This window comes from Gavia stellata, chromosome 11 (assembly GCF_030936135.1).
Source record: "Gavia stellata isolate bGavSte3 chromosome 11, bGavSte3.hap2, whole genome shotgun sequence".
Classification (NCBI taxonomy): domain Eukaryota; kingdom Metazoa; phylum Chordata; class Aves; order Gaviiformes; family Gaviidae; genus Gavia; species Gavia stellata.
The window spans coordinates 2009604-2034485 of record NC_082604.1 but is presented as its reverse complement, the minus strand read 5'-3'; the positions used below and the strand labels follow the sequence as shown (position 1 = coordinate 2034485).

Below are 24882 nucleotides of genomic sequence, written 5' to 3'. Positions count from 1 at the left end.
GGCGGGGGGGTGCCCGGCCCTGCAGCACCCGGGGGCGGGGATGCGGGTTGGGGCTCCGAGCTGCCCCCCCGGGGCTCGTCCGGCCCGCAGGGAGCGAGCGGTCAGCGCCTGCCTCAGTTTCCCCATCCCTTGGCCGGGCAGGGGTCCCGTCCCCGCTCCCCCCGGGGGATGCGGGGACAGAGCAGCGGGGGAGCGCTCCGGGAGGAGAAGGGAGGGATGGAGGGGAGCAGCCTGGCAGCCCCACGCTGCACCCGCCGGTGGTGCCGGCAAGCGCTGGGGCGACGGGACCCCCCCGTCCTCGGCGGGATGCGACCCCCCCGGGATGCAGCATCCCCGCAGCGGGCAGGGCCGGGGGGGGCACCGAGAAACCCCCGGGCGGGCTCGTTCGCGGTGTTTGGCTTTGGATTACACCTCAAAACAACGACAGAGCAACACTGGGCAGCTATAAATTGTCTATTAAAACACGCGGGTAGTCCCGCGGGCGCGGCGCGGGGCGGCTGCGGGGAGAGGGGCGTGGCCTCCTCGGGAAGGGGGCGTGGTCGGAGGCGGCGGGGCGTGGCTCCGCTGGGGCGTGGCCGGCGGCGCCGGTACCGGCAGCGCAGCGATGGCGGCGGCGGAGCTGGAGCGGCTGCGGATGGCGGGGGCCGGCATGGCCATCGCCGTCCTCACCAGCGGCGGGGACGCGCAAGGTGGGGGCCGGGGAAGGGCCGCGGGGCGGGGGGGGGCTCGGCCCCGGTCCCGCCCCGGGGGGGCTGCGTGTCCGTGTCGCCCGGCCCCACGGGTGCGGCGGGGCCAGAGTCCGTGGGGCCTCGGGGCGCGCAGCGGGGACGCGGCGCACGCTCCTGGGGGGGGGGGGAGAGGGGAGGGGGGACACCCCCCTCCTGTGTTTCTCCCCCCCACCGCCACGGGGGAGGGGTCGGGGTGTCCCACCCGCGGCGCTTCCCCGTCCCCATCACCCTGGAGCAGCCTCCGTGGGAGGTCACGGGCCCCACGGGGGGACCCCCACGGTGGGGACCCCCCCCTTCAACCCGGGGATAAGCAGCTATTTCTAACACGTCTCACTCTCAGGCGGTCGCTCATCTGCAGCTCCCACCCGTGCACCGAGTTCCCCCAGTCTCTGCCTGCGTGGGTGCCCCCCCACTCGAGGGGACCCTTCAGGGTCACCTATAGGACCCGGTTCCCCATGGGGCACCCACCCTGCGCGGGGTCCCTCGGGGCCGCCCCGGCTCACGTCTCACCTTTCCAGGGATGAACGCCGCCGTCCGCGCCGTCACCCGCATGGGGATATACGTGGGAGCCAAGGTCTTCCTCATCTATGAGGTTGGGGTACCCCCCTGCTCCCCACCACGGGTGGGGGGGAACCACCCCCACCTACGCCGGGGCACCCCTCACCTCCGTCCCCCACTTCTCCGCAGGGCTACGAGGGGCTGGTGGAGGGGGGAGACAACATCAAGCAAGCCAACTGGCTCAGCGTCTCCAACATCATCCAGCTGGTGAGGCTCATCGGCGGGGCCGTGGCCCCCCCAAATCCCACCCCCCCCAAACCTGCCTGACGAGCTGCGTCCCGTCCCCCCCCCTTATCTCTCCAGGGCGGGACGGTGATCGGCAGCGCCCGCTGCAAAGCCTTCACCACCCGCGCTGGCCGGCTGCGGGCCGCCCGTAACCTGGTGGAGCACGGCATCACCAACCTCTGCGTCATCGGCGGGGACGGCAGCCTGACGGGCGCCGACATCTTCCGCTCCGAGTGGGGCGGGTTGCTGGAGGAGCTGGTCCGGGATGGTGCGTGAACCCCCCCTCCCCAAAATCCCTGGGTGGGTAGAGCCGAAAGTGTTCAAGGGGTGTTGAGGTCCAGAGGTCCACCCCATCACTATGACGCCCAGGGAGGAGTGGGCTCCTCCGCTGCTCTGCAGGATCCGGCCCGATGTCAGGGCGGGGATGGTAGCACCCTAAAATAACCGCTGGTGCGGCCGTCCCCCCCGCAGGGCACATCAGCGAGGAAGTGGCGCGGGAGAACTGCCGCCTGAACATCGTGGGGCTGGTGGGCTCCATCGACAACGACTTCTGCGGCACCGACATGACCATCGGCACCGACTCGGCGCTGCACCGCATCATGGAGGTGATCGACGCCATCACCACCACGGCACAGAGGTGAGCGGGCTGGGTGCCGGCTGCCGGACCACCCCGGGCATCGCACCCACCCTCCTTCTCCTCCCACCCGTGTCCTTGCAGCCACCAGCGGACGTTCGTGCTGGAGGTGATGGGCCGCCACTGCGGGTAAGTCCCTGCGGGTGGAGAAGCCCGTTGGCGGGATGGGATGCCGTGTTTTGGTGCCGGTGCTGCCACCGCCGTGTCCCCCCAGGTACCTGGCGCTGGTGTCCGGCTTGGCCTCGGGCGCCGACTGGCTTTTCATCCCCGAGTCCCCTCCGGAGGACGGCTGGGAGGACCTCATGTGCGAGAGGCTCGGCGAGGTGAGCGGGGGGCTTCCTACGGTCCCGTCCCCCCTTTCTCCCTGGAAAGTCCCCGCAGGGACCCGGGCTGAGCCCCGCGGCCGGTGCCCGGCCCCTGCGAAGCTTCAGGAGCTCCCGCCATTGTCCCTGTGAAATGGGGCACTCAGCCGAGCGCAAATCCAGCCCTCGCGTGCCAGGGGCAGCGCTGGCTCCGGAGCTCGGCCGCCCAGAACCTGAGCCACCCGCCCTGGGCTATGGCCGGTGGGGGCAAAGGATGCTTGGGCTCGGCTGCCAGCGAATTTTGGCTAAGCCGCGGCGGTTGTTTTCCTCCCCTCGCACCAGACGCGCAGCAGAGGGTCGCGGCTCAACATCATCATCATCGCTGAGGGTGCCATCGACCGCAGCGGCAAACCCATCTCCTCCAACTACGTGAAGGATGTAAGCGCCGGCTCCGGCACCCGCTCCGGCACCCACGGTGGCCGGCAGGACCCCGGCGTGACATCCTCTCTGCTCCGCAGCTGGTGGTGCAACGCTTGGGCTTCGACACGCGGGTCACCGTCCTCGGCCACGTGCAGCGCGGAGGGACGCCGTCAGCCTTTGACCGCGTGCTGGTAGGTCCCGGGGTGGGGGGGACACGGCGGGGGGATCACCCTGCAGAAAGGAGCAGGCAGCTGGGGAACCCCGCTCCTGCCTTCCCTCTGCCTGTCGCAAAGGACTTGCCGGCTGGGATGAGGCTCAGCCGGTCCCTGCGGGCTCGGTCGCGCTGTGCCGGGCAGGGCGATGCGCCTGTTTCCACTCATTTGCTGCAAATCTCACGGGTTTTTAACCGAAACCAGCAGCTCTCTGGCTGTAAATCGGGCGTGCGAGCAGCCACGCGGTTTCCAAGCCTGTGGGAGCATCCCCAGGGGAGCATCCCACCCCGTTGGCACGGGTGGCCCCGGTGTCAGGCGGCGGCGGGTACCCCTTTCCCTTTGCAGAGCAGCAAGATGGGGATGGAGGCGGTGATGGCACTGCTGGAGGCCACGCCGGACACCCCCGCCTGCGTGGTGAGCCTCTCGGGGAACCAGTCGGTGCGGCTGCCGCTCATGGAGTGCGTCCAGGTGGTGAGTACGGGGGATATGGGGCACGCCAGCCCGCTGGGTGGGGGTCCCGCTCCCCTCCCCGCAAGCGCGGGTGTCACGGTGCTGCGTCTCTCCCCGCCCAAGACGAAGGATGTGCAGAAGGCCATGGATGAGAAGAGGTTTGAGGAGGCCATCCAGCTCCGCGGGAGGTGAGGAGCGGGGACCGGGATGGGGGGAGACATCCCTATGGGGCAGCCAAAAGGATGGGATGGGACGGGATGGGATGGGACCGGATGGGATGGGGGCTTCTCCCTGGGGGGAAACCAGCGGCTCCTGCAGCCGGGGAGGGTCCCCCCTCTGCGCCCCGAGGTCCAGGCGTGCCTCGGGGCCACGCCGCCTTGTCCTTGCAGGAGCTTTGAGAACAACTGGAACATCTACAAGCTGCTGGCGCACCAGAAGCCGGCGCAGGAGAAGGTGAGGAGGGATGGGGAGCAGCAGGGGACACCATCCCCGCCTCGGGGACACGCACCGATGTGCCGTCCCCGTCCCCGCAGAGCCCCTTCAGCCTGGCCATCCTGAACGTGGGTGCCCCCGCCGCCGGCATGAACGCTGCCGTCAGGTCGGCCGTGCGGATCGGCATCTGCCAGGGGCACACCGTCTACGTGGTGAGCGACGGCTTCGAGGGCTTGTCCAAGGGGCAGGTAAGGGGAACGGTGAGCCTGGGTGCTGCGGGTTTCCCAGGGGGACGGGTTTGGGCTTGGAAAGGGGGGGCGGGGGTGCTCCCCCACCCCAAAACTGAGCGCTGCTGCTTGCAGATCCGTGAGGTGGGCTGGCACGACGTGGCGGGCTGGCTGGGACGCGGTGGGTCCATGTTGGGCACCAAGCGGTAAGCACAGCCCCGGGGGATGTAGCAGAGGGGACACCGCCGTCCCCCTGGATTGCGGGGACCCCCTGCCCTCACCCCACGGTCTCCCCTCTCCTCCCCGCCGCAGGACGCTGCCCAAGACCTGCATGGAAAAGATCGTGGAGAACGTGCGGAAATTCAACATCCAGGGGCTGCTGGTCATCGGGGGGTTCGAGGTGCGGGGAAATCCTCAGCCCTGTTTCGGTGGGGGCCGGGGTGGGCTGTCGGCATCCCAGGCGGTGCAGGCACCCCGGGCCATCCCTTTTGGGATGCAGATCCGTCCCCGGGGCCGGCATCTCCCCAGCCCTCGGCTTCTTGCAGGCGTACGAGGGGGTGCTGCAGCTGGTGGAGGCCCGGGGGCAGTACGAGGAGCTCTGCATCATCATGTGCGTCATCCCCGCCACCATCAGCAACAACGTGCCCGGGACCGACTTCAGCCTGGGCTCGGACACGGCCGTCAACGCCGCCATGGAGGTGAGGGACAGGGCAGGGGGCAGCTCATGGGGCCGTCCTGCTCTGCCAGGTCCCATCACGTTTTGGGATGACATACGGGAATGAACCATCCCAGCAAAGATGGATTTTCCCAGTGTGACACCCCCCCATCTCCCGGTGCAGAGTTGTGACCGCATCAAGCAGTCGGCCTCGGGCACCAAGCGCCGCGTCTTCATCGTGGAGACGATGGGGGGCTACTGCGGGTACCTGTCGACCGTCACCGGCATCGCGGTGGGCGCTGACGCTGCCTACGTCTACGAAGATCCTTTCACCATCCACGACCTGAAGGTGAGCGGGGCAGGGGGCTGCTTTCTGGCAGCACCGTTTGGGTAAAAGAAGGAAAACCAGGAAAGGGAGGGCTCCGGGGCAGGGCAGGATTTGGAGGAGCGTGGCCAAGCCCCATGAAGCTGCTGGGTTGACGTTAGTGGCACTTGGGTCCGAACGAGGGGACCCGAGGGACCCAGAATCCTGGCATTCATCTTGCAGGCCAACGTGGAGCACTTGACCGACAAAATGAAGACGGATATCCAGAGAGGGCTGGTGCTGCGGTGAGTTGGGGACCCCCCCGGGGACGCTGGCTGAAAAACCCAGCCCCACGGGCGGGGAGCGAGGCCGGAGCTGAGCCCTTCCCGTGACCGGAGAGGGTCCCCCGGCGCAGCGGGCTTTGGCACGATGGGCGCACGGTGTCCTGCCCGGGAGTGCCACGTTCGGCCAGGGGGACAGTCCTGCGCTGGATGCCTCCGCTGCCATCCCCACCGCGGCCCCAGGGTCTTGCTGGGGAGATGGGCTAGGGCTCTGGGCTCAGGGAGAACAGAACAGCAAAACCCAAGGTGTTTAGGGGAGCATGGAGGGACCCCCTGGGAATGCCAGATGAAGGAGCAGCCCCCCCCACTTCTTCCTTCTGTTCCCCCAGCAACGAGAAGTGCCATGAGCACTACACCACCGAGTTCCTCTACAACCTCTACTCCTCCGAGGGCAAAGGCATCTTTGACTGCAGGATTAACGTCCTGGGCCACCTCCAGCAGGTACAGGGGACAGGGCCACACGGGCCACCGCTGTCCCCAAGAGCTGGGTGGGCTTGACATCGCCATTTCTTTGTCCCCAGGGGGGAGCCCCGACCCCCTTTGACCGCAACTACGGGACCAAGCTGGGAGTGAAGGCGGTGCTGTGGATGTCGGAGAAGCTGCAGGAGGTCTACCGCAAGGGTGAGCCGAGGGCTGGGGGGGCCCATGGTGGGGTGGGGGGAGGATGGTGGCACTGGGTAGCACCTGCTGCTCCGGGCTTGGCCACTCGGCCGCCGGCGAGGTGGCCATAGTCGGCTGTGTCCCCCTCCCAGGGCGCGTGTTTGCCAACTCGGGCGACTCTGCCTGTGTGATCGGGCTAAGGAAGAAGGTGGTGGCCTTCAGCCCCGTGACGGAGCTGAAGAAAGTCACTGATTTCGAGTAAGTCCCCGTCCCCGTGCCCCGGCGGTTCACCAGGTCCCCGAGGGACCTTCCTGGCTTGTCTCTGGGGTCGCTTAAGAGCCGTGTCCCCCCCTGCGCAGGCACAGGCTGCCCCAGGAGCAGTGGTGGCTGAACCTGCGGCTGATGCTGAAGATGCTCGCCAACTACCAGATCAGCCTGACCGAGTACATCTCGGGGAAGATGGAGCACGTCACCCGCCGCACGCTCAGCATCGAGAAGGGCTTCTAGTCCCGCCAGCCTGAGCCGTAGCCCCCTCCTCCACATCCTCTCCATCCCCACGTGCTGCTCGGGGAGCGCCGGGTCCCCCCTGTTCTCAGTAGCCTTCTAGCTTTGCCACCGACCCCTTAAAGCAGGCAGAGCCTGGTCCTGGCTCCCAAAACAGCACAATCCTGCCCCAAATCACTGATCCAGGGTCTGGTCCCTGTGCAAATGTAGAAAAGAGGTGTTGGTAGAGCCCAGCTGCACAGCCCAAACCCTTAATCTTCCCTTAATAGTTTATTCCTATTATTTAATGATGGGGTACCTTGATTCCTTATTTAGCGGCTTGACCGCCTGAGCCAACTGCTGCTTTTAGTCGCCTGCCCTGCGTGCAGGAGAGATGCTGAGGAGGATGCGGTGCCATCCCAGAGCGGGTAGGGGCTGGTCCCGGGGGCTTTCGGCTGCCCCGTGAGCCCCGGTTAAGCTCCATCCTCCCGTGGCGTTTGCCCGGTGGGGTGTCTTGAGGGCTCAGCGCAGAGCACCGGTCCTGGCAAGCCCATCTTCCCCAGCCACCTTGCATGACGCTTGGCTGCGACCATCACCGCGCGGCCCCGGGTGCCACCAACGGGGCCGTGCCTGTCATCTCACCATTGCTCTGTGACACCCCCTCAAATCTTGTACCGTTCGTGGCGCTGCTCTCCTCCTCTAGAGATAAAACCCTCTGCAGCCAAACCTGCCCTGCCGAAGAGTGGTCACTGTGCGCCGAGTCCCCACGGAGAGGAATGGGGGGGCAGACCTGGGGTTAGGATGGGGATGAGCAAATCCAGACGGTTTGCCAGAGCCAGATTAATGCCAGGTCAGGATGTTTCCCTGCTTCGTATGTCCTCAAAGCCTGGGAGAGTGGGACCGCAGGCGGCCTCTCCCTGGCCGGGCCGCGGCGGGTGCAAGGTCAGCATCCCTCTGCGGGCAGACTTCGCAATCCCGGAGAAAAATTGCTTCTCCCTTGTTTTGGTTCCCACCTTCAAAGAAAGCGCAGAAGTGATTTATCAAGGCGATGTGTTTGTTTGTTAAGGCAGTTTCTCAGGGCGGCTGCCAAGCGCCCCAGCTCCCCCGTGCAGCGCTCGGGCTTGGCTGAGCTCCGCCACGCTCGGCCGATGCCAGACGGCTGCGCGTAGCCCCTTTCCCAGGCCACTTTCCTCCTGGGGCTTTCAGCTGCTGGCTCCAGCCTCTGGGACATCACCAGCACCAGGACGCATCACGGTCTTTTGGGTTGAATGTGCAGTTATTTTTTTCCTCCCCGTGGAGTTGTCCCCAAGTGACAAGTCCCCCTTGATTTCGGTGCTTTTCCGCTAGCTGGCCACGTTACTTGTTTTAGGCTCTGGAGGAAGATGATAATTATTCCAACTTCCCTGCCAGAGCTGGACACGCAGAGAAATAGCAGACTTCGCTGGTGGAGGCAGCATCGCTGCTATTCCCAGGTGAGTAGCTGCTCTGGGGACCCCAGGCAGAGACCTGGCTGCTCGTCCCAGCGCCAGCGGGTGGCAAATGGGCTCTTCCACTATCCCATGTGCTGCTTTCAAGGATCCCCAACGAGCTCCCAAGCGGGACCCCCATCAGCCACGGACCCCCCGCGTTGCGGTGGTCCCGCACGCCTGACTCACCGTCGGCCACCGAGAGTCCCCGCGGATGGTTTGAACGCAAGTCGTGCTGGATCTGCGCCCACAGGCAGACAGCCACTGGCATTTTCCATGACCGGGAAATGTCTGCCCTCGCCGCTCGATATCCCTCGCTGAGGCAGGTCAGGGCGAAATCAGGTCACGCCGAAAAGCTCCGCGGTTGTACTGTAGCGCAGGTGGAGCCTCATGCCTGGGTGCAGCTGGCAGGCCCCGGGCATTCGGCTCCTCTCCAGCATTTTCTCCAGCCTGGTGCTCTGGGCAGCAGGCAGGGCACTGGAGGGGCTGGTCCAGCACCACAGCCCTCCAGCACCCAGGTTTAGGGTGTGACTGTGGAGGGGAGGATGTCCTCGCCCTCAGACCAGCTGCACATTTGGATGCGCTTGGGGACAGGGGTCATTGCAGCTCTAAAACCTCGTTTCCACCCAAAAAAGCAGCCTGGAGTGACAAATTCCTGGGGGCAGACTGACAGGCACAGCCCCACATCCCATGGTGGGGCAAGTGCCCCATGCCTTGCCAGGATGAGCAGGAGGGGACGTGGTGACTGTGCACCCAGGCTCCCCAGCACATCCAGCCCAGCCCCGGCTTCCCCCTGTCCCCAAAGAGAGGGCAGAGCGCAAAGCCACAAGCATCTTGCAGCGAAAGGCAGGCAGCCAGGTCCCCGGAGCGAAGAGGCGTGAGCCGAAGGGGCCAGCCTCCCCCCGGGCTGTGCCGAGAGCGAGCGGGATGCCGCAGGGTCACCCTGCAAGGAGTGGTCGGGAGCACGAAGGGCAGCTTGCCTGGCAGCGGGAGCACCCGCACCAGCCAAGTATGACAAGCGCGGCACGTAGGCGGTGAGCTCTGCTCGGGGACAGTCGTGCCGTTGGGGATTAACAGCCCAACTTCTCCAGCAGAGAGGGGAGGAACTGTGCCAAAGCAGCCTCATGCCATGGCAATTGCTCCATTAGCCACCTTCACCACCACCGAGCCCCGATGACAAACTACAACGCTTGCTTTGATCACTCTCCTCCCAGCAAAGCTGGGGGGGTCTGGCACACGCAAACGGCAGCTCTGCCGTTTCCTGACACGGACAGACGCGACTTCTGCCACTGAGCAGGCTGTTGAGACAGCCTGGGAGAGGACTTGCCCTCAACACGAGGGCAAGATGCAAACAAGATGACGGGCAAGTCTCTCGGGCCCTGGCTGTCAAGGAAAGTCTGATGTATTATACATCATACTGGCCATTTAAATGCAGCTGGCTTTAACGCAGAAGGCAAGAACTAGGTCATTTGAGGAGTTAAAGGCATCAGCAATCTTCACCCAAGTGACGAGGGTCAAACCGTGCCCCCTCCCACCAAAGTCAAGTAAACAGGTTTGTGGACACAGGGCCGTCACCATCCCTGAGGAGCGTTCCTTCCCTCCCCAGCACGACCCAGCACACAGGGGCTCGGACACCTGTACAAACAGGGAGAGCAGGGACACGGAAAGGCCACGCTGCCCTGCGCAGCGCCGGCATCCCCAGCCGAGCAGCGTGGAGGGCTCATGTCCTGTATCTCAGGGGCCATCGTCCTGCCTGGGCAGGCTTTGCACCTTGGCACGAGCAAGTGAGCTTTGCTCACCATCTCTTTTGCTTCCCGCGCTCGGTGTGGACTTGTGGCTGCAAGAAGGTTCCCAAATAGCAGAGTGCTCTTAAAAAGCAGCCCCTGCAGCAGCTCGGTGCAGTTATCAAAGAGCACGGGAGGCGGGTGAGCCATTTCACTGGTCCAGTGAAGCGGGAGGGCGCGGGGGCCCACAGCCCTCCTCCTGCTCCGCAGGGCTAACAATGCAAGCCCTGAACCAGACCTAATGGAGCAATGCCCGGAGTCAGTTGTTCTCGCTCTGTTGGCTGAACCCCAGCCACAACTTACACGTCCTAGAGGGATAACTGGTTTTATTTGGTATGTCACAACGTTTTAGTTTGTATTTAACGGCTCTATAAAATCTTAGTAAATGCAGCTTTTTCAGCCTGTGCAAACCGGACAGTAACACTTGACTTGTTTTATCCTAACTGCAAAACGCACAGGGGCTTTTTACTCTGACGTTAAGTTTCCTTAAGCTGCTCTAATGCCTGCAGGGGCACATGGGGGTAAGAGTACAGCTGAGCGTTCAGGCTCTGGGAGACGAGTAATTTGTGTTTCACCTAGGCTGCACTGAGCTTTTCTTCGGGCCGCCTGACAGCCAAGTCAGATGCTGCATGCGCTAATGAGGACCAGAAGTCAGGAGTTGAAGATAAATTAAGAATTTGACATTGACCTTCACAATCTGCACCAGACAGCTCTTGGTGAATATTTCAAGCAGCATCTCCCCGACAAACTTCACAAAAACAAATCTTTGTGGTACAAACTGCCTTCAGAGTCTGCTACACGCAAACAGAGGCTGGCCGAGGGTTAGTCTGACAGGGAGCCACCGACAAGCAGTGACCTTTCTAGCCGTCAGCAGGCTTTGCCATCCCCCTTCGATCACGCAGCTCAGCAGCACTTCTCACTGCAGCCCTGCTCGCTTTCGCTTTGCTGATTCCCCTGCAGCTCCCATCAAACAGCCCCAGCGCCACGAGATGTGAATGTTAACGGAGCCTGCTACGCAAGCAGGAAAGCTCCGGAGAGCCGGATCAGGCGCTGCCAACCCCAGCGTGATGTGCACAGCCACAGGCGATGTCAGGAGCTACAGGGGCAGCCAGCAGCACCCTGTCCCAGCCCCTCCGCAGGGGAAGCGCAGCGGGAAACGCCAAGGCTTTGGCTGTAGCCAGGTATGTGTGGGAAGAACGGCGCTGCAGGTCTGGGGCTGGCTGGTGATCCAGGGAGGTTTGTAATGGCACCGTCACTCCTCCTGCAGCTCCTTCTTCCGAAGGGCCTGGAGCCTCCTCCCCACCGTCTGCTGGATGATCTCCAAACCCTCCGCATCCAGTTCCTTCATGAGAAGCAGGATGGCATTCAGGACATTGTTCTGTTGGGAGAAGACAGACACTGCTTTATACAAGCATGTTAATGCCAGCCCAGAAAAGGACACTTGATTTTCAAAGAGCTGCTCTTTCTAGGAACACCACCACCACACCACCACCACGGGCAGTGGTTTGCAACAGCCACCTGCAGCTACAGGGACAGATCAACCAAGCCCTCAGGGCAAGCATGGGCAGAGACTGCATGTGACAGGCTAAATGGAACGCAGGACAAACCCGTCCGCCCGGTCTCGGTCTCGCACAGACTGCCCACATGCCTCTGCCTCCTGGCCACCCTCCCAACTGGCTTCTGTAAGGAAAAGCGCATTCAAGAGCAGCCGCCCTCTCTCTCCAGCGTGACTGCATGGAGGATGGGAAAGGCCAGGAACCCTCTGATCTGACGAATAAGAAGAGCTGGTAGAATCATGAAAGCACGAGCTGGAAGGAACCCTTGAAGGTCCCCAGCCCAACCTCCCACCAACACAAGACTACTACACCAGACCATGGCGCTGTCAAACCACGTCTTGAAAAACTCCAGGGAGAGATTCCACAGCCTCTCTAAATAACTGCCCTTCTAGGGAAAATATTTTCCCTAATGTCCAACCTGAATCTCCCCTTCTTTAATATTTTCTTTTCCCAAAGGCCAGAGCCTGCAGTACTACTCACGGTGCTGCAAAGCAATACACTCAAGTATGTTTAAAACACGAACGAAAGAGAGATTGCAGGCAACTAATATCAGAATGAGGCAGAATGTGGTCTAGATCTCACCCTGCCGACTGAAGTGACGGCACTGAGCCCAGCAGACAGCAATTCCCAGCTGAACAGCCAAGATCCATGAGGCTCACCCAAGGCTACACCATGGAGGGGTCTGAGGAACCACCTGAGCTTTCAATCCAGCAGTCTCTTGTCCGCCAAGCCAACAGCCTGCTGGCTGCATTTCAGCCGCTGCGTAGCTACCACGAGCTCTTAGCACAACCCCAGTGAAGGGACGCACATGTGCTCGTGTGCAGACAGATCAAGAGGACAAACCCCATCGGGCTTTCTTTACATTGCATGATGTCTTAAAGATAAAAGCAATTTGGTCTTTCAAGATACTCACTCTCTTCTTTCGGTTGCAGTCCGTCTCTCGAGGTGAAAAGGAGGAAAACTTATCCCTGGGAACAGGCTTCATACCAAGCTCCTCTCGAATTTTGCTAAAGAAGGGGAGGAAGAGCAAGTGTTATGATTGATGAATGATTTAGAGAGTTCTTCAACCAGTCTCGTCAATACTCTTGGGTGCACATTAGCTGGTCCTGCAAATTTAGACGTACTGCACTTTAATCGCGGTTTTAATTGCGAGCTGTAACGCTCCGCATTCCCCAACGCGCACCAGCTGGTAGAACCCTCCTCTGCCAGGCCAATCCTTTCTAATCGTGGGCAACCATGCAAGAAATATCTAGCTGAAGGACTCAAGGCACATCTATTCACATACCACCACTGCCTACAGACTACAACACCCCAAGCAAAACTCCCACGTGTAGCAAGAGCCTCACAGCTATAGAACGTAAACGAGCACGCTGCCGCAAGGAATCTGCTTGCAGCCCCACCTGCGACGACAGATTCCCAGGCCCGATGCTAGCTGGGACTGCAGACCATGTAACACCGCACTTGAACACCACATGCCACAGCGCTGAGGCGCGCCGAAGCGTGTCGCAGAAGCAGAGCTAAGCGGGAACGGGCTGGAGCTCGCACTTCAGAGAGGATCCTTCTCTGTCTGCACATGCAGCTGACACGTTTGAGAATAAGTACCCACCTACAGAAGAGCCTGTTTTGCAGATACAGAACCAGACCCACAAGTGCTCTTAAACCAGCACAGCCCCAGCACAGTAACCGGAACAACGGGAATCTGCACCAGCTGCAGGCCTGGCCCGTGGAATAACATGGTTGGCTGGCAGGGTCCTTTCATGCTACACACGAGTTCAGCCCAGAAATCCTAACAGCTCACAAGCAAGCCCTCACTTTGTCTCCTCCAGACTGAAGTTCAGCAGTTCACTGGCAGTCTCTGTTGTGGATTCAGCAGCGCTGGATTCAGTGGACTCGGAGCAGCCATTCTCCATGCTCCTCCTGGCTGGCGGGGCCGTGATCTCCTCACCATCAACCAGGGCCTGGGACAGTTCTTCCTCTGTCACAGCTGCAAAAGCCAAAACAAAACCCTGCTGCAATGAACTCCAGCAGCCCAGGAAGACAGCATCTATAACGAGGCATGTACTGCTGCTGAAGAGCTATACCACAGGGGTTTGGTCTAAAAATTGTCCTTTGTACTGGCCTTTTGCTTTCATCCTCCTGCTGCGGTAAAACCCGCACAGGAGAACGCTGGCAGCCGTCACCAGTCTCTCAAAGTGGGAAAGATATTAGGGAGGGATGCAAACATGCTTTGCTATTTCTTCTCTCTGGAGAAGGCTCCAAAAGCCACCAAATTCCTGCTGGAATGGAAAAGCTTCTCATTTTTTTACACGACAGCAGATCCTATTACAGAATCTTTCTTTTGCCACAGCAAAGGAGAGAGCTCTAAAAAACCACTAATTAGCGGTACTGTCTGAGCTATAATGAGGCTCTCTCAGCTAGTGTTAACTCTGGCACTGCAGGGAAGGGAAGGGAGAAAACAGCTTAGAAGCAGTGGATCTTGCAGAGGGGACACTCAACTTCTAACAGATCCTGACTCAAGGAAGAGTCAAAGGACGCCTTAACGAGAGGAACCAACGTGTCACTGGTTTCCAGTTCACCCTGTCTGTGGCCCTGGGGCTGTTTGGTTACCTGCAAACACCCACCTTGGTTATCAAGCTTCTGCAGGCTGGGTAGGTTACGCAGCACCGTCATTCGGTAGCGGTGGGGGTCCGACCCACAACAGGGATTTTCAGACAGCCACAGGACCCTCAGCCGGGGTAGGTTTTTGAGGTAGAAGAGCTCATTTAGGCTTGCAATGTTGTTCTTCCTCAGATAGAGTTCACTCAGATTCTGGCACTGATTCAGCGGCTCGAGGTCCGAGATGCCATTCACGCTGAAGAGAGATGACAGGATCAGAGACCGGTAAGCCTGTACCGTTCAGGTGGGAGCACAGCCCTGTAGCACAGCAGCTTTCCAGCCCCCTTTTCTGCAACAGCTTCACTGAGGAGCCTCACCCCGGCATGGCACAGCACAGCAAGAGGCATTCAGGGGCCCATGGCTTTGCACAGAACGAAAAGATAGCGTTTCATCTTTCTAAGCAGAGAAAAGAATTAAAAAAACAGGCTCTCCTCTCTGCTGAAGATGACAAACAGCCTTTGCTTCCCCCAAACACCCATCACATTTCCACCCTTCTCTGTGGCAGCTCCTCAGACGCACTGAAGGAGAGCCAGTAGAAGATTTCCAAGCTAAAAAGCTCAAATTCGCAGATAGCATTGGCCCCGTGGGATCCCCAGGACAGGTGAAGGATGGGTGTGTTGGAGGGAGGCTTATGGAAATGAAAAGCTCTGTGAGATCCAAGAAGCACTTCAACGAGTATTGTGCAAGCTGGCCCCATACAGAGGTCCAGAAGATCCCATCTGAACTACGGAATAGGACTTAGGGAGCAACAATCCCAACAGGTTTTAACACTTCTTGAAACAGGGATTATTTTCTCGAGTAGCAAAGGGAAAGGTGCAGAGGAGCTAGCAGAAGAATAATCATTTCTGCATCTCTGCCGCTTGAGAAATCAGGCATGAAGAGCCAGGCAGCTCAGACACACAACCACAGAAAGGCGGTAAGAAATCAAGGGCCAAGCCACAGCCCCACAAGAAGGGCAATTCGATTTCCCCTGCCCTCTTCAAGGCTGGCAGCCTGACATTCACCTGAACGTGATCACCTCGATGTTGGGCAAATCCCGGCATATCGATATCTGGGCAGGAAAAGACAGAAACAGCAAGTTGGCACTCCCAGAAAAAAAATATAAATAAGAGCAATTTACATCACAAACAAGCAAGATAAAAGCAAGAACAGGAATTGAGGTTTGCTTCAGTTTAACCCAAGCTTAATACCACCAGAGAGATTTGCTGCCACAGTCAGTGCAGACTCAGCAGCTTCTCTGCCTGCTCCGCCCAGGAGCGGCAGCGCAGACACCAGCCAGCATCATGTCGCTCTTCTGCTCCAGCAACTCTGCAGCCTCCGTGCTGGTTTCCAGCCACCGCACACAAAAAAGGATCCCTCTTACCCCAGACAGCCCTCTCCTAACGAGAGTACGTCATCCAAAGTCCCAAGCAGACGAGGTAGGACTCAGGGTCCTGCTCTCCAGGGGTCCGTGCACAGCCTTGGAGAGGAATTTTCCAAGCGCTCACTGGAAACAACAGCAACCTCTTTTTTTTTTTTTTAATAAGATGCCAATCAATCCTGAAAAGCACTGCAGCTCGCTGGCACTGGGCCAGCCCAAACCCAGACCTGCGTCCTCCTCAGTGCCCCATCAACCCCATCCCCTCCCAGCTCCGGCTGCCGGCCCACGCCAACGCTTCCCTCCGGCAGCACCGCACGGGCCACAGGCTGGGGCTCGACGATGGGAACCGGGAGCTGTGGGGCCCCTCCTCGCTGGCTCGTCCTGGCAGGATGGGAGCGGGCTGCGGGGTACTTACATCCGTCAGGTGGCTGCCCCTGCGGGAGGAGAGCGGGGGGTCACTGGGAGCACGGCAGGGCCCAGCCACCCACCCACCGCCCCGGGCCCCCATCCTGTCCCCACCAAAGCTGCTCTGACACTGCCCACCGTGGGCCTGGTTGTTTTGACACCATCCAGGCCGCCTGTCCCCTCACCCAGGCCTGCCTGTCCCTCCTAACCCCAGCCCTGCCCGTCCCCCCTAACCCCAGCCCTGCCCGTCCCTGCTAACCCCAGCCCTGCCTGTACCCCAACCCCAGCCCCGCCTGTGCCCCCTAACCCCAGCCCTGCCTGTGTCCCCCAACCCTGCCTGTGCCCCCTAACCCCAGCCCTGCCTGTCCCCCCTAACCCCAGCCCTGCCCGTCCCCCCTAACCCCAGCCCTGCCCGTGCCCCCCAACCCCAGCCCTGCCTGTGCCCCCCAACCCTGCCTGTGCCCCCCAACCCCAGCCCTACCCGTCCCCCCCTCCCCAGCCCTGCCCACCCCCGCTAACCCCAGCCCTGCCTGTACCCCAACCCCAGCCCTGCCTGTGCCCCCTAACCCCAGCCCTGCCTGTGTCCCCCAACCCTGCCTGTGCCCCCTAACCCCAGCCCTGCCTGTACCCCAACCCCAGCCCTGCCTGTCCCCCCTAACCCCACCCCTGCCTGTACCCCAACCCCAGCCCTGCCCATCCCCCCTAACCCCAGCCCTGCCTGTGTCTCCCAACCCTGCCTGTGCCCCCTAACCCCAGCCCTGCCTGTCCCCCCTAACCCCACCCCTGCCTGTACCCCAACCCCAGCCCTGCCCATCCCCCCTAACCCCAGCCCTGCCTGTGTCTCCCAACCCTGCCTGTGCCCCCTAACCCCAGCCCTGCCTGTACCCCCTAACCCCAGCCCTGCCCGTCCTCATCCCGCCCCACCCAGCCCTGCCTGTCCCCCTAACCCCAGCCCTGCCTGTACCCCAACCCCAGCCCTGCCTGTGCCCCAACCCCAGCCCTGCCTGTGCCCCCTAACCCCAGCCCTGCCTGTACCCCAACCCCAGCCCTGCCCATCCCCCCTAACCCCAGCCCTGCCTGTGTCTCCCAACCCTGCCTGTGCCCCCTAACCCCAGCCCTGCCTGTACCCCAACCCCAGCCCTGCCTGTCCCCCCTAACCCCAGCCCTGCCTGTACCCCAACCCCAGCCCTGCCCGTCCCCCCTAACCCCAGCCCTGCCTGTGCCCCCTAACCCCAGCCCTGCCTGTCCCCCCTAACCCCAGCCCTGCCTGTACCCCAACCCCAGCCCTGCCCGTCCCCCCTAACCCCAGCCCTGCCTGTGCCCCCTAACCCCAGCCCTGCCTGTGCCCCCTAACCCCAGCCCTGCCCGTCCCCCCTAACCCCAGCCCTGCCTGTGCCCCCTAACCCCAGCCCTGCCTGTCCCCCCTAACCCCAGCCCTGCCTGTACCCCAACCCCAGCCCTGCCTGTGCCCCCTAACCCCAGCCCTGCCTGTGCCCCAACCCCAGCCCTGCCTGTCACCCCAACCCCAGCCCTGCTTGTCCCCCCTAACCCCAGCCCTGCCTGTCCCCCGTCCCCAGACCTGCCTGTCCCTGTCCCCCGTCCCCAGCCCTGCCTGTCCCCGTCCCCCCCACCCAGCCCTGCCTGTCCCCTAACCCCAGCCCCGCCTGTTCCCCCGGCCTGCCGGTCCCCCCAGGCCCAGCCGCCCGCCCCGCCTCCCGCCGGGCCCGCCCGGCCCCGGGCCGTTCCCCGCCGGCGCCCACCAGCAGTTGAGGCGGCGGACGCCGTCGAGCGCGGCGGCCTTGGCCCGCGCCAGCACGGCCGCCCGCGTCAGCCTCATGGCCGGGCCGGGCCCCGGCGCCGCCGCCGCCACCGCCGTCGCCAGGGGCGGGCCCCGCCGCCCGCGCAGGCTCCTCCCGGCCGGGGCGGGCCGGGCCGGGCCCTGGCACCGGAGCTCTACGGGGGATTGCCCAGCCTTCCCCTCCCCACCCTGCCTGCCGGGCCGGCGGGCGGGAGGGCGCCCGGGGAGGGCAGGCCGTGGGCCGGGGACCCGCCATCCGCCCCCCCGGGTCTGCTCCTCGGGCTCTGCCCGCTCTGAGTTTAGCTGCCTTGCCTGCACTGGGCTGGGTGCCCTGAAGCTCCCCGGGGTGCGGTTTTATTTAATTACTTCATATTTACGTGTAAATTGTATTAGTCATTTCATGACATCGTATTAGAGAATGCTTCGTACGTATAGCTACATCTTTATGGATATGTATTTCTAACTAACTTTACACGTGAGCGTATATACCCCTATATCAATATATACAATATGAAGTGCGTAAATAAAAGCCTATACATATTCCTACACCGCCTTCTATATTAATATATAGAAGTACAGGTAGCGCTGCTGACTGCACTGACACCATCAGCCCCAAGGCCAGTCCTCCTCCTCCACGTTTTGGGGTAAAATGGCTCTGATGTATCTCAATTTTTACCTTCGGGGGCTCAACACGCAGCTTCGGTGGTCGGAGGGCGATAGCTGAAACGACAAGGCCCGGAGAAGTGGAGCGGTTAGCAAAAACTTACAGTCCAAAATAGGGGTTAATGCGGAGCTTCCCGATGTTTTCCTACGTGTTTCTGCCTTATTCAGCAACAGAAACAACCGCAGGATGGGGGCCGGTGGATAACTAGTTGTTTATGCTGGTGTTTTTTGGGCTAGCGAAGGGCCGAGAGATGCATTTGTTGGGATCAATGGGCATGCGCTTTTCAGGAAAAATGTGGGATAAGCAGGTTAGGCAGATGATCCCTCTGCATTTTCTTCTTTCTGTCTCTCAGCACTGGGCTGCCGTCACGCCCATGGGCAGCTAGCCGGGACCTCAGGCTGGGAGGCCGGAGCGCAGGTGTTGCACAGAGGTTTTTAGAGTTGGATATACAAGCACCTGGAGGCAGTTGAAGCGATTTTTGGAGTTCTTGACTTTTCTGTGTGGAGCTGGTCGCAGGCCAGCTGACGTGAGGTGGCTGCTGACACACGGGATTTGGCCGCTCGGGCCATGTGTCGGTGAAGGCAGCGGCAGGATCCGAATCCTCGGCGTCGTGGGAGGAACAGCAATGTACTTTTGTTCTCCAAATCCCGGGCTGCTTTCACTTCCAGTGGGATATGGAAACACCCAAGTATGCTTCCAACTGCCTGGCTGCACAATCCCAGCTCCAGCCATGCTTTGCTGCGCTGCCGGCAGCAAAGTCCCCCCTGAAACAGGCTGAGTAGATTAAGGACTCTTCTCTAGGTACCACAGAAAGATTTTCGTACTCATCTTGCTGACAAAAGTACAGTTCAGTCAGTTTAAAGATACGTGTCTGCTCTGACGGCTCTCCTGCAACTGAAACATGCACAAAAGATTGTTTCGTTCAGGTTAATTAAATCAAATCGATTTTAATTCCCGGTTTAATATTGCAAGTAGTATCAATAGTAGTCTCAGGCAAACCTCCTCCCCGGTCTTTCAAAAAGGAGAGAGCTTAAATAATGCATATAGACATGTCAAGTGCAGTAAAGTAACAGCTTGGAGGGAAAAGCAAAAGAGCCACTGAGGTCTGGGACCACACGGCCTCGTAAGGCTGCATAGGATCACCTACAGTCCCTGGCGTGTCCACGTCCTGCTCACAGCCCTGCAGCGTCACCTAACAGATCTTTCAAGGCTCTGGTGCAGAGATTGAAACTCCCCACTGTGAGCCCCCCAGGCTCTCAGCTTGTCTCGTACTTGCCCGTTAATTCCTGGTGGCGGGTTGTGCTCGTTTTACGGCTCCGCGTGAGCAAGAGAGCGAAAAGCTCTTCGTACACTTGGGCTCATATCTAGAGTGTCTTCAGTTTGGCCTGCACTATGCGGTAGCCACATGTTCTCTTCCCAGCTCTATCTCAGTGTTTTAAATAACAAACCTATTATCGCTTGTTAAACTGCATTTTGGAGTCCAGGAAAGCCATTTTTATCACATAGTCCTTACGTGTATTTTCTCATTTCTGTGACACAGCTCTCTTTCTGATCAATAGCTTTGCTGTGACCCGTGATTCCTCCATGCAGGGTCTCACGGCTTATTTGTAATGCCCACAGCAGCTTTAGAAAGAGGTGTCTGAACCCCCGAGCGTTCTGGCTACTAAACCAACCCTTCCCTGGACATGCTATGGGATTGCTGTTGGTGTGTGAGTCACGGCAAAGGGAGTTTGAAGGAGGTGGGAGATGCCACTGATGATGATGACAAGAAGTGCTGCTGGTAGTAATCCTGAGTATCGTCATTGCTGCCAGCACCTTCACGTTTGTCACCATCATCACCTATGGGGTGTCTGCTGTCATGGTTATCAGCAGTTACTTCCTCCGTTGGCCACAGCAGTACTCACTAACATCCCTGTGCAGATGGCAGTGCCCATACGGACACCCTCCTCTTGAGTCTTGGCAATCACTGCTGCAGCTGGGAGGGCGACCAGAGCCACCTCTCTTGGTGCTACCCCACTTGTAACGGTGGTATCTGCTGACAGCAGTTTTATGTAGTCCAGAAGCCGATCCCTACCAAGCACCATCCTGGTGAGGAAAAGCTGTTAAATGAGGTAGAAGGAGCAGGATGGATTTAGGGGAGGTATTCAGAGAACTTGTTTTATCTTCCTGGTATCACCAGAGAGGTGGTCAGCACTCCTGGAGATGGGCTCCGCTCCCTCCTGCCCAGTGTGTGGCAGGGAAGGGCAAGCATGCTTTCAGGGCAGCCACTGGGGTGTTCTCAGGAAAGCCCCACTTGTTTGAGAATGTCTCAGCCATCGTTTCTGGATGGCAAGCTGTTCCTGTAACTGCTCCAACGTAACTTAGCATCATGGCAAGCTTGACCATGTTGTGGTTCAGAGGATGCTCTACTCATGGCAGCCCTCCAGCAGCTCTTCTACCCACAGGACATTCCCTCTGTGCAACCGTCACCGCTCTGGGCTCAGCAACACTGGATGGGATCATTGTTTAGAAGTTGGCAGGAAATGCCGTGGTTTGGTAGAAGCTAATAAAAAACTCTTGTCATCATGGAGACAGGCATGTCATCATAGACCTCTGTCAGAGGCTTGGTCTTCTCTTTGGGAAGCATCCTCTTCAGTCCCTCTGAAGAGCCAGCCAAAAGGAACACCGCTGTCTACAAGACACCACCAGAGCCAGTGAAGGAGATGGGCAGTCCTGAGGCACTGTTTGTGCCAAGTTGACAGAGGAGCTTCTGCAGAAATTCTGGAAAAGAGCTTTGGAGAGGACTTTCTGGAAAGCTCCTGCTCCCTACAATCCCTACCTGCAGATATTTTCCCATAAGATCACACCAGCACTAGCACTGTTTCACTGGAGACCTGTATGGACACCACAGCAAGCGCTCCCAAAGCCACCTTGGGACATCACATATGTCCAGTGACCTGACCAGGATGAGGGATTTAACGACAGCCAAGACCCGTCTAACCCAACAAATACGAATTCTCAACACAGTGAAAGGAAATCAAACCGGGCCACTTCAATAAACAATAGCTTAAAATTACATCCCTATCATGTCAATTTAAGACATAGAAAGCATTAATTCAAGAACTTGCAAGTTATTTATATAGCAAATTGCTATGTTATTAAAAGCTAATCTCATTGGAGCAGCTTGCTGTCCTCATACCGAATTGGGTAGAACAAATATTCGATTTACTGTGTGGACTAAAAATGAGGAGTGAAGAGGCAAAGGGCACCAGATACGTGGAAGACTTCTTTCTTCAGACTCTTCTTCGCTCCTGTGCAGGAGCTCTGTCAGTATTTCTTTCCTTTGTTTTATAAGCTGTCATTATACCAAGGCAGAAATGGCACAGCAGCATTGCTGTACTGTTGCAGTCCGGATTTTAGTGCTTTGCTGTGTCGACAGAGCTAGTCCCTGGTTACAGCTGAAATGCCAAAACAAGGAGCAATTTCCACTGCTCACAGTGCTCTGCAGAGACCGTTATTATCAGTTCCTTTTGTCAATAATACACATCATATGAATACATTTACAAGGGAATCGGGATCCTGCTGATTTGCGTATAATCAAAGTTAAATGTTACGCCTCTTTCTGTAGAGCGTGCGATGCTGTGAGATTCACAGGAAGGAGCCCAAAGGGATCAGGGTGATATGTCCCTCCCTTATGAAGGGAGCAAAAAAACATGCAAAAAGGGCAGAACATTACACTCGAGGTGGGTGAGAAAGCTTCCTCTCGCCTTCCTCCTTTCTGAAAAAAAATCCCCACAGAATTAGTGAAGCAGAGCAAAGGGAGCCAAAACACAGCAGCAGCTGTAGTGAACCGACCACAGTCAACTTACTGCAAGGGTGGCGAATAAAAAAACAGGTATTGTGGAAAAGAGAAAAGAAAAAAAAACAGAGAAATCCTTCAGAAGGGTTTATTGATCATTGCAGACACAGGTGGGTTACAGCACCAGCACTACAGCCACATAATACTCTAGATTTTGAAGTCACAACCAAGTGGCAAATCTGGTAGTTTTTCAAATTACATTTGAAAAAGGATCTGAAAAGAGCACAAGGAGGTACAAGGAGATAAAGGGAGTTGAACCAACACTGTCTTCTCCACCCAGATCTGCCAAGGATAACGCCGCTTTGCTGGGGAAATGTCCCTTGCAGCCTGGTTGTTTTACCTGTCAATCCTGCTTCTTCCTCACATCCCCCATTAGGAGGTCGGTGTCATGGAAGAACAAAGATTAAGTGAAGATTAAGAACATCTAAGTGAAGATTAAAGATTAGGAGCAAAGGGTAAGTGAAAAGTCCTGAGTAGGAAACACCCGTTCATGGCAAGGAGCTGCTGTAATATCTCCCAGAACAGCACTTTCCCTCTGTCCAGCAGCAGGAGTTATATCTAATCCCCAAAACTGATCCCGAGTGGAGCAGAGCAGCTCACGTCTACACTGCTCAGGTCTCTGGAGCAGACCGGGCTGCTCTTGCTGCTTCAAAATCATCTTGTGGTGGTAACCTTTTGGCTGTTCCTCAGCTGGGCAAAGTACTGAAGTCCATCCATAGGTCCTCCTGCTGCTGCAGTAAGGTGGACTTGGCGGTCTTTGGACAGACGCTGTTTGCATTAGCCATATCCGTGCTAATCGAGTTTGAGTTCTTGGTGTTAGTATTTTCAGGGTTTTTTTCAACAGATAATAGACAAAGGAAAAAAATTAAAAACCAAAGGTGGAAGTTCCTTAAATTCCTGATTTCAAGTGCATTGGTATATTTTTTAATAAATCCACCAACGTAGTTTCTTTTCAGGCTTGATGGAATGAAAGTCACCTGATATATTTGATATCTTTTTATCAGTATTTTTCTGTTCCTGATCAGCTCTCGTACCAAATCAGTGAATTACATGCCAATGGAATTTGTACACGCTGAGCACAGTACGAATGCAACAGCATGTCAAGAATGAAAGGTTTTTATCCTGTGCTGTTTAAGGCTGCTGAGCCAGAACCATGAACCACCTATGATCAGCTTCGAATGACTAACAGATATCATATGTAATTCAAGTAAAGGAAAAATCCACTCCCATGAGTAATGCAAGATGAGGAAAAATTATTATTTTGACAAAGAGATCTTTATGATGTAAAAGGCAAATAACGATGCTCACTCAGGGGTTGCTAAATCTTTGGCATTTTCTTACTGAATTGCAGCCTATGAAAAAATCCGCACTTCTGAAAGTTATGAAAAGATGGGTTTTTTCAGCGACGCACTCCGATTCCAACATGTCTGCAGCTGCAGAGCCACCCTGACAGCTCCCTGCTCCCCCTCCGCCTCTTCTTGCCCCCGCACTGCCCTGCATAGCACGCCAACATGCTCACTAGAGCACGCAGAAATCACATTAGGGAGCAAGCCAGCTCAAAAATAATTAGTGAACTGGTGTTAAACGGCTCTGCTGCCAAGGGTGATGGTCCAGTTTCTCAAACAGCTTTTCAGTGGCAGCACGGGTGTGAGCTCCCCCCACCATCTTGCTGCACCCCTTCTTCCCGGCTCTGCGCTGCCCAGAGCTGTGTCAGACCAAGCACTTCTGCGGCTCTTCACTGGAAGGGGATCAGTGAACCGATCCTGCTAAGAATAACAACCTTTATCCCTGAGCGCCGGCTGCTGAAAGAGCAGATGGAAATGAGCACAGAGAGGACAGTCACTGCTTGAACCAGAGTCATGTCTAAGCGCGCTCTGAAACCAGAATGCACGACCTGAGCCGTTTGTAGGTTTTGAGGGATGTCTTCTGAGGAATGAGTTGCACCTGAAGATGAGGTAGCATGTGTGAGACTGCTACTTTAACTGCACAACTGGCTTTTATAAAATCTGTCAGGAATACAGCCGTGGAGAAGACAGTCAGGAGTCCCACAAATGCACATTCACGTCGTAGAAATGCAAGCTGGAAATGGCCCAAGCAAACCAGAAAACATCTCTTAAATCCAATTGCACTCCCTGTGCAAAGAGAAAGGAAGGGCTGCATCTCTGGCTGCCTCAGGGAGCCGGGAGATAATCTCCTTGGGATCATCTCACACATCTGCGTCACTGTTGCAGAGGCTGAGAACAGTAGGCTCAGATGTTTGCCGAAAGGTAGGTTTGCTTCGGTAGCTCTTGGTTGACCAAGTTTAAATGTGAATAGAAAGGATCAGAGCACTCTCTGATCATCTGCCCCTTTTCCTTTGTGCCCTGTTCTCCTGCTCAGGGCATTTTCAGGAGCCTCGGGGTGCCTGCCACCATTGGGATAGGGGAGCTGCGAGCGGGCCTCGCCCCTGGCAAACTCCAGCCGATTTATCCCCGACGGTGTCTCCTCGGTCCCGCTGGTGAAGCGGAAGAGCTTGAGGAGGGGTGGGCAGACCCTGCGGGTCAATGTCTGGTTCTGCAGCGGGTGTTGTGGGCAGAGATTTGGTTTTTACAGCCACAGGACCCTCTCTGAGGGTCAAGGACTGCCTAGCTTTATAAATATAGACCGAGGGCTGGAAAACAAATGGCCGGCAAAATTTCGGCAACAAAAGTGAAGCAAAGGAGATTCCCTGTAGAGTTCAGGTGCTTTCAGTCAAAACTGCACTGAACATTTTGGGTGAGTGTTATGGTTTCTAAAGATGACCCAG

At 58.2% G+C, this 24882-nt stretch overlaps 2 protein-coding genes across 2 annotated transcripts; one reads left to right on the top strand and one right to left on the bottom strand.

Moving 5' to 3' along the window:
- Window positions 1-604: 604 nt before the first annotated feature.
- On the top strand, window positions 605-6846 carry PFKL (phosphofructokinase, liver type). Its single transcript, XM_059822937.1, has 22 exons — window positions 605-689; window positions 1247-1320; window positions 1416-1493; window positions 1590-1779; window positions 1983-2148; window positions 2230-2274; window positions 2360-2468; window positions 2790-2885; window positions 2966-3058; window positions 3425-3550; window positions 3653-3717; window positions 3919-3982; window positions 4063-4209; window positions 4324-4394; window positions 4501-4588; window positions 4734-4886; window positions 5028-5192; window positions 5391-5452; window positions 5818-5929; window positions 6010-6109; window positions 6241-6346; window positions 6448-6846. Exons 1-22 carry the CDS (start codon window positions 605-607, stop codon window positions 6593-6595), a joined length of 2343 nt encoding a protein of 780 aa, XP_059678920.1. The 3' UTR covers window positions 6596-6846.
- Window positions 6847-10141: 3295 nt separating this feature from the next.
- Window positions 10142-17634, bottom strand: CFAP410 (cilia and flagella associated protein 410). The gene is made up of 7 exons (XM_059822768.1): window positions 17558-17634; window positions 15808-15826; window positions 15037-15083; window positions 13999-14228; window positions 13190-13361; window positions 12291-12384; window positions 10142-11199 (listed from the first exon to the last, which is right to left on the bottom strand). The coding sequence occupies exons 1-7, from the start codon at window positions 17632-17634 to the stop codon at window positions 11074-11076; spliced, it is 765 nt and encodes a 254-aa protein (XP_059678751.1). The 3' UTR covers window positions 10142-11073.
- Window positions 17635-24882: the final 7248 nt, after the last annotated feature.

Excerpts from the sequence above, each read along its gene's own strand:
- PFKL (XM_059822937.1), top strand. The coding sequence starts at position 605 with ATGGCGGCGGCGGAGCTGGAGCGGCTGCGGATGGCGGGGGCCGGCATG. Across the intron at positions 3,551-3,652 it reads TCATGGAGTGCGTCCAGGTG|ACGAAGGATGTGCAGAAGGC; the intron begins GTGAGTACGGGG and ends TCCCCGCCCAAG. Across the intron at positions 6,110-6,240 it reads GCAGGAGGTCTACCGCAAGG|GGCGCGTGTTTGCCAACTCG; the intron begins GTGAGCCGAGGG and ends TCCCCCTCCCAG.
- CFAP410 (XM_059822768.1), bottom strand. The coding sequence starts at position 17,634 with ATGAGGCTGACGCGGGCGGCCGTGCTGGCGCGGGCCAAGGCCGCCGCG. Across the intron at positions 14,229-15,036 it reads ATCGAGGTGATCACGTTCAG|CGTGAATGGCATCTCGGACC; the intron begins GTGAATGTCAGG and ends ATCTCTCTTCAG. Across the intron at positions 11,200-12,290 it reads ACTGCAACCGAAAGAAGAGA|AACAATGTCCTGAATGCCAT; the intron begins GTGAGTATCTTG and ends TTCTCCCAACAG.